Source organism: Nicotiana tomentosiformis, chromosome 6 (assembly GCF_000390325.3).
Source record: "Nicotiana tomentosiformis chromosome 6, ASM39032v3, whole genome shotgun sequence".
NCBI classification, from domain to species: Eukaryota; Viridiplantae; Streptophyta; class Magnoliopsida; order Solanales; family Solanaceae; genus Nicotiana; species Nicotiana tomentosiformis.
The window spans coordinates 43,235,918-43,244,796 of NC_090817.1; the positions used below are offsets into that span (position 1 = coordinate 43,235,918).

An 8,879-nucleotide genomic window follows, 5' to 3' on the forward strand; every position below is an offset into this window, starting at 1 on the left:
TTGTTGAACAACAACACTATGCCCTACTGCTTCTTATGATTTGGAGCAAAAAAAGACACCCTTAAAATAACATCCACAAGAATGGATAAATTTGATGATTTAGTCCAGGACCACCTGGTTTAGAGGTGAGGTGACAAAGAATGCCAGATAGAAATAGCAACAGAAATACCACAAGAGAAAGAAAGATAACATGACATGAAATGGAAGAAATACATTTAAAGTTCTACTTTAGCTTAGCCCATTTGTTATTATTCTGCACATAAAATGGAAGAAATACATTAATTTCTTTTCTTCAGTTGGAAAGCTAGACAACCAGCCATAGCTCAAACTAGGACAATTTCAGCTATCAATTTACTCCATAACTGTCTCAAAAAACAGTTGCAAACTTCAATAACTAAACCAATCAGTTTTCCAAGAACATGATTTGATTTCAATACTTCAAAACTGGTTTTCAATCAGTCTCTAGTGATTCAAACTCAAATCAGCTAACTTCAATCAATTTCACAACAGCTATCAATAAGGAATAAGCTTGGACACTTAAAATAGTATAAGAACTGAATCAAATATTTTATATACACTTACAAGTCTCTTGCGATGCTCCCCAATACTGATAGAGCCACTTGTGTGAGTTCCAGTGGCAACTCCGCTCCTAGCACAATGATTTTTTGCATTTATTTCTGACTTTTCAATACACTTAGGATCTTTCCAAAGTCTCAACCAACTTTGCCACACATTATTTGGAATAGAGTCCGGTTGCACCCCATTTGATTTTAGTTTGCTAACAAAATCACTATATCTTTTTGCTGCCCTAAGCTCCCATTGGACCTGCACCGCACTATCAATTGAAGAATCCCAGTAGAATGCCTTCTGAAATAATTTTATAAATTAATAACATTAATAAGTTACATATAAAAGTTAATATACTTTCTAAATCCAATTGTGATGGATTATACCTTGAATTCTCCAAAATAATTTTTTTTATCTCATCTGAGACGCGTTTCCAGTTGACTCCATTAGGATCAAGTTCATGCCTGAAAGACTTAGTTATACACTCAGAGCATTCATATGAAGGCTCTAACTTGAACAAATTAGACATTATTTAAAGGCATACCATATATCAATAAAAATATACCAAAAGTAATAGTACAAGTATGGACAAACCCTGTAGGAGAAATAGTAAGAAGCGTCTGTGGCCTGCGGGTATTGCTACACTCAGTTTCGCCTATTATGTTGTTCTGAGAAGATGTACCCTCGCCTATTGTGTTGCTCTGATTAGGGGTATTTGAAGATGGTTCCAAATTAATAGTTGGGGTACTACCATGGCCTGATGTTTGAATAGGTGGCGTACTACTAGGACCTAATGTTTGAACTTGATTGATGTGATCTGATCCACCTGAGGAACTCGTACCACCTTGTTGAGAATTAATTGTGGGAATGGGAACAGTAAGCATATTTTCACGAGTAGCAAAATTACCCCGAACTGAAGATTTACCTACACGGCCTGCGCTACCTCTACCTCTACCTCGAGGCATATCTACAAAATAAATAAATAAAAGAAGGATATGACACAATGCATATCTAAATAACATATGGTATATGAAGCTTCAAAATAAAATGTTCTCCTAAAGACAATATCAGAAAGACACTATTAAATTGATACAAAAAGACATAATACAATATAAAAAATACATGCACTATCCAATGCTTGAACTACTCACTGAATTGTTGAATTTGATAACTTCTTTAAACCAAAATACAACGATCTTGGCTCCAATTAATTCTGAATTTAGACAGATTAATCAGGTAACACTATTAAGTTGATAATAAATATTATTCTACTGCTACAAAAAAAAGAGTCAGACTAATGTAAAAAGAGGCACAACACAACGTAAGCTAGAAGAGTACTATACCATTTAGATTACTACAAATTTGGTATTCGATTTGATTCTCTATAGATTATACTACAAAATAGATACATGACTTATAATATACCACACAGATTACTAGAAAAACAAAACTCAATAAAAATATAGCAGTGCATTTTTATCAACACACTAGTCATCATCTGTTTCTTCTTCAAACTCTTCCTCATCATCCCCCTCATTTTCATCCTCAGTTTCATACTCGTCTTCAGAAGATTCTTCTTCGAACTCTTGATGCTCTATCAATAATCCATCATCAATGGGTTCAACCATTTCAATTACATCCCCATTTGGATCATGTAAGATTATATTTTCATCAGTGGTGAAATTCATATCTATCAAATGGACTTCAACTTCTTCAACTTGGAATGGAAGATTCGGTTCTGGAGTTGTTGTTATTGCCTCATCAGGAAGTTCAATAACATCCCGAGGTTTAACTTTCAAAACAGCTACCCAATCTTCATTGTCCTTTTTCGTGCAAGGATAAGGCATATAACACACTTGAGTTGCTTGCATCGCAAGAATAAAAGGTTCGTACTTTCTAAAACGACGGCGATGGTTCACATCGACTAATTTGTATTGATTATGCTCCTTGACACCAACATTCACAGTTGGATCAAACCATTCATACTTGAATAACACAGTTTGCTTTAAAGGTTCTTTGTGGTTTTCCACTTGTATAATCTCTTGTATCCGTCCATAATAGTCACCAACATTTGGATCCGAGATACAAACTCCACTATTAATTGTTTATCTTGCACTACCATGACATTCCGTGTGAAATTTGTATCCATTAACAAAATACACCGGATAGCATTTTGCGCTTATTAATAGTCCATGAGCAAGACTACGCAAGAATTGGTTCTCAATGTGGTTGCATCGAACCTATTTCAAAACAATTATAAGACTTAGTTAAATATAACAAGCCAATTCAAGTACATAATTGCTTAAAAGATAATGATTTTTATAGTCTTACATATTCCTTGAACCATATAGCAAAACACGTTTTGAGACTCTCACTTATTTGATCCTGAGATAGATTGGGGAATTCTTCTTGCAACCGTTGTATGTACATACTTCATTGCAACAAAATAAGTTAAATACAAACTCAAAATATATGGATATATTTATTATTATTAAAAAATGATACCTTACAAACGGCTCAACCTCTACACAATTTAGTAGAATATAAGTTTGGGCTGCCTTGATTTCTTCGAGGGACAAACTTCTCTTTTTTCCTTCTCCCCATAGTCGGCCTGGATGGGTGAATATTGATAAATTTCCTTCAAGATCTTCCATAACACCACCATCATCATTACGGGCCACATTATGATTACGTGTCATGACATGAGGTTCAAAATAATGAGAAAATAATTGTGTTGATTCCATCATCAAGTATGCTTCACAAATTGAACCCTCGACACTAGCTTTATTCCCTATCATTTTTTAAGAGTTCGAAGGTACCTATACAAGTAAATGGATAGACCATTAAATTCATAAAGTCATGTGTAGAATACTTGTCATAATAAGAGCATAAAAAGTTCATAACCTCTCAAAAGGATACATCCATCTATATTGTACAGGTCCAGTAATCCTTGCTTCATATGGCAGGTGTACATGCACATGTTCCATTGAGTTAAAGAATCCAGGAGGAAATATACGCTCCAACTTACACAAGATTTGTGGGATGTCTGCCTCTAATCTCTCCATGTCCACCACTCGAAGAACGGTCGAGGTGAGATACTTAAAAAATAAGCTCAATTCCGTAAGTGCTTGCCACACGTTACTAGGAAGTAGCTCATGAAAGTCAATAGGCATTAATCGTTGCATGAACACATGACAATCATGACTTTTCATACCAAATAATTTATACTTGTCTGTGTCTAGGCATTGACTCAAATTGGAAACATACCCATCTGGAAACTTTACATTTTCCAACCAATTGAACAAGACAATTTTTTGATTCTTCTCTATTGTATATGCAACTTTGGGATAGCTTCCATCAATAAGATTCTTTGCCAATTGCGGTCGATCGCAATATTTTACCATATCTTCACGTGCTTTTGGATTGTCTTTTGTTTTGCCATCAACATTAAGAACTGTGTTAAATATATTATTAAAGACATTCTTCTCAATATGCATGACATCGAGATTATGTCGGATCATGTTAGAGCTCCAATAAGGCAAATCCCAAAAGATGCTTCTCTTTTTCCATCCACAAGACCTAGAAATTCTCCCATTAACTTCTTGTGCATCTAGCTCAATTACTTTCCTCAGTCCCAACTCACAAATTTGGTTCAAGATTTCCTCTCCTGTTCTAAGGGGTGGTGGTAGCCTTCTGACAGTTTGACCTTTACGAAGGTTTTTACGATCTCTCCTAAACGGATGATTTTGGTCAAGAAACATTCTATGACTGTCAAACCAAGTTGTTTTCCCACCATGACGTAATCTAAAGGATTGTGCTTCCTCCATACAATAAGGACATGCTAAGTTACCGGCAGTACTCCATCCAGATAACATAGAATATGCTGGAAAGTCATTGATTGTCCACATCAAAGCGGCCCTTAATTGAAAATTTTATTTTTTTGAGATGTCAAATGCTTCTACACCCATCTCCCACAACAAGGTCAATTCCTTTATTAAAGGTTGTAGATAAACATCAATTGTTTGTTTAGGGTTGTTTGGCCCTAAAACAATGACAGTTAAGAACATGTACGCCTCTTTCATGCACATCCCTGGAGGCAAATTGTATGGAGTGACAATCACTGGCCATGAAGAGTATTTCCTCCCTGAATGGCCAAAGGGCTGAAAACCATCAGTACATAATTCCAACCTCACATTTCTTGGTTCAGCAACAAAAAAGGGATGAGTTTCGTTGAAGTGCTTCCAAGCCTTAGAGTCTGATGGATGACGCATTATGCCCTCCTCTTTTATGTGCTCATGATGCCATATCATATCAGCGGCTGTAGCATGAGATGCATATAATCTCCGCAATCTAGGAATCAAAGGAAAATAATACATTTTTTTGTAAGGGATTAATTTCCTCTTACGAGAACTGACACGACGTTTGTACCTCTGGTGGCTACAAAACTTGCAAGATGTGAGGTCCTCGTATTCACCCCAATACAACATACATCCAGAATTACAACAATCAATCTTTTCGACTGGCAAACCCAAGCTACGCACTAGCTTCTTGGTCTCATAATAGTTATCAAGCATTGTGTTATCTTCTGGTAAAGCCTCTTTCAACAATTGCATCATTTGGTTATAACCTCTTTGTGATAAAGTATTCTCCATTTTAATATTTAGCATCCTTGAAACTACTGCGAGTTGAGAGAGGGAAGAACCAGGGTATAATTTTGCATCAGCGACCTGTAGCAAATTATAAAACCTTTGGCACTCAAGATTTGGCTCCTCCTCCATTGAAGGATGGGGCTCCTCCTCCATTGAAGGATTAGGCTCTGCCTCCATTGAAGGTTCATAAGAATGAGATGACTCAGGTTCAATATTATTATAAGACTACCAGCTCAAACCATGGACAAAATTGGGTCCAGCTGCATCCAAGACCATTTGTCGATATAGATTCTCATATCCCGATTCAGGTTGAGCGCCACCATGCAAATCACCACTAGAAGACATCTTACCGGTCATATTTTTTTCTCCTCGATACTTCCAAAGAAAATAGTTCTCAACAAATCCATACTGATAAAGGTGCAATTTAACAGTTTCAACATCCATGCATTTAATGTTGTGATATTTTTTACATGGACATCTAACATTGTCACCACTCATGCGATTGCGCTGAGAACAAGCAAACTTGAGAAACTTGTTCACACCAGTTATGAAACTTGAATTAATACCCCCTCGGCCATCCAACCTTTTGTACATCCAATCATGCTCTAGATTGTCCATGTTCCTATTTAATATTAAAATAAACAAGACCTTAGAGTTCTTTATTTAATAAGACATCAGAATGCTTTCTAAAATGAATAACAAGTTGACATCAGAATAAGCTGAGAATTACTAACACCCCAATCTTGGAATGAAAACAAATCTTGGAATGCTCAGTTCCTTTCTTTGACCAAGCAAACTTAGAGCTTTGTAATGTGTAGCATAATATTGTGCTACACATCATTGTTTATTATGGTATTACTTTACATGCTATGGATTTACAGAATATTGTTTCATTTTCTGCTTTTGGCTTTGTAATCTGGAAAATGTTATTTTCTACTTTTGGAATGTTGTGGTTGTTTTAGTCCATTTTGTCTTGAAGAATCTTTGTGGAATGAAAAGAAAAAAAATGAAAGTGATTTGTTTTAATTTGCAAACATACTCATTACAGGTTTCCTCATTCTTGTTGGATTCTTTGTGTTGTTATTCTCCAATTTCTTGTCTCTTCTTCTTTATTTTATATACACACTTCTCCAATAGTCTTGCAAATAGGAACACAGAATTGTCACTTTCTATTTTAATGACACTGAAACTTACAACGATATTTAAAAATAAACTTCAATTTTTAATTTCATACTCCATAAGTATCAATAAAGTATCAAACTGGCCTAATTAAATTTTATTTCATGTCATTGATTAGCTCATTACATGCAACACTAATTAACCCCATAGCCAATGAATATAAAGAGAAGAAAAAAAGACATTTAAGGTTAAAGGTACACTTTCAAGACACTAGAACTTGATAAAATATTCTGCATTCCCAATTTGATAAAATATTCTGCACTCCCAATTTAATAAACTTTCTTGGACCAATCTCCTCATTTCTTTACTCAAGCGAGATTGGATCATATTCTCACTTCTTTTCTTGACCGACACTTCGATTTAACATTCGTGGGTGTAAGTAAGATTTCAAATCTCTTTATTCTCTTTACATTCTGTTCTTATACTTGTTTTTTTCTGACTTCAGTTTTAGCAAAGTTGAACAATGATTCTCGCCCAGATCTACAAGACAAGAATGAAATCACAAAGAAGCTTACCCTTTCGTCTGAGAATCTTGCGGAGCAGCAACACACGACTTTGAATTTTAGAATTCTGCAGCAAAAATCTTGCAATTTCGAAAGTTTTCTTCTATTTTTCAGACATTAACCCTAGATTCACGCCTAATTTTTTGTATTTGAAGAAAAAAAAACTCACATTGTTGAAGAGGAGTGAAAGTGGGAGTCTGATAGAGAGGAGATAAAGTGGGTGTGTTTGTGCCCTAATTGTTGGAATGTCTTTTAACTAGGGTAATTTTATTTTTAGGATAAAATTTTAGCAACGGAAATAGCGACGAACCTAATTTCTATCGCTAATAATAACTAATAAAATTTTATTTTAAGGAAACTAGTGACGGAAAATTCTGTCGCAATCAACTTTGGAATGTCTTGATAAGTAAAATGAATGCAGCGACGGATTTTTTAACGTTAAATCCGTTGCTAAGTTCAAATAAATTTTGTCTCCCCACTTTCGTCGCTAATTTTGTAGGTAAAATAAAGCGCTAATATTTAGCGCCAATTGTAGCGACGAATATAAGTTTTTGTCGCTAATCCGTCGCTATATTTGATACAAATTCTTTTGTAGCTTATTTGGCGACAAACTACAAAATACGTCGCTAATCCGTCATTATTTAGCTACGGAGTATCTTTTGTCGCTAAATTCCGTCGCTAAACGCTATTTTTTTTTGTAGTGGAGGTCATCATGGTGGAGGCAGAATGATGGCCAAAGTTCTTAGTTGTAGTTTCTATTGTCCTACTCTTTACAAAGATGCAAGTGACTTAGTGAAAAGGTGTGATGAATGTCAACGGGCCGGTGGAATTTCAAAGAAAAATGAGATTCCTCTCACAAACATCTTGGAGATTGATATTTTCGATATTTGGGGCATTGACTTTATGGGCTCTTTTTTGAGTTCTTATGGAAACACTTACATCTTGGTCGCGATGGATTATGTGTCCAAATGGGTTGAGGTCGTCGCGTTATCCAACAATGAGGCGTGAAGTGTAGTGGCTTTATTGAAGAAGAATATTTTTACAAGATTTGGTACTCCACGTGCAATAATAAGCGATGGGGGGTCACACTTTTTCAACAAGGGTTTTGACACTTTACTTAGCAAGTATGGTGTTACTCACAAGGTCACGACTCCCTATCATCCACAAGCTAGTGGTAAAGTAGAAGTCCCCACAGAGGGATAAAGAGTATATAGTCTAAAATGGTGAATGCTAATCAGACGGATTGGTCCAAGAAGCTTGATGATGCGCTATGGGCTTATAGGACGGTTTACAAAATACCTATCGGAATGTCTCCATATCGGTTAGTGTTCTAGAAAGCTTGTCATCTTTCTGTGGAACTAGAGCACAAGGCAATGTGGGCTTTAAAGAAATTGAATCTTGATTGGGATGTAGCCGCTAACTTGCCTGTTGCATAATTGAATGAGTTGGATGAGTTCTGGTACCATGCATAAGAGAGTTCGTCCTTGTACAAAGAAAAGATAAAATATCTTCATGACAAATAATTTGGAACAAAAGATTTCAAGGCGGGTGATCTTGTATTGTTGTTTAACTCAAGGTTGAGGATGTTTCCCGGGAAGCTCAAGTCCAAGTGGAGTGGTCTAATTGAAATTATTGGTATGACACCTTTCGGTGCATTAGATTTGAAGAACAAGAACAATGAAGTATTCCGAGTCAATGATCACCGGGTGAAGCACTACTTGGTTAAAGTTGGAAAGAGCCACGTGGTGGCGGTCATTTACTTCACTTGAAGATGATTAGATATTGCGTCGTGCCGCGACATTTAATCAGGAGCTTCTTGGGAGGCAACCCAAGTTATTTTCCGTTTTCTTTAGTAGTTAGGTGTTATTTGTTATTTCTAACTTGATTTGAAGTGTGTTACAAGGTTGAGTGTTACATGCAAGAAAGGTGAACAAAATGGCTAAGTGTAGAAGGAAATGCGGACCGCACATTTTAATTGTGC

General features: G+C 35.9%; 1 protein-coding gene across 5 annotated transcripts; it reads right to left on the reverse strand.

Annotated features, from left to right (window-relative positions):
* Window positions 1–1,236: 1,236 nt before the first annotated feature.
* LOC104101646 (uncharacterized) lies at window positions 1,237–7,148 on the reverse strand. 5 transcript variants are annotated; one of them, XM_070177307.1, is made up of 6 exons: window positions 6,911–7,148; window positions 3,472–5,838; window positions 3,073–3,386; window positions 2,899–2,952; window positions 1,690–2,807; window positions 1,237–1,534 (listed from the first exon to the last, which is right to left on the reverse strand). In XM_070177307.1, the coding sequence occupies exons 2-3, from the start codon at window positions 4,473–4,475 to the stop codon at window positions 3,362–3,364; spliced, it is 1,029 nt and encodes a 342-aa protein (XP_070033408.1). In that variant the 5' UTR covers window positions 4,476–5,838; window positions 6,911–7,148; the 3' UTR covers window positions 1,237–1,534; window positions 1,690–2,807; window positions 2,899–2,952; window positions 3,073–3,361. The 5 variants fall into 5 exon arrangements, with proteins under 5 accessions (XP_070033408.1, XP_070033406.1, XP_070033409.1 ...); XM_070177305.1 differs by having other exon boundaries at window positions 2,899–2,998; XM_070177308.1 differs by lacking the exon at window positions 2,899–2,952.
* Between the last annotated feature and the right edge of the window lie 1,731 nt (window positions 7,149–8,879).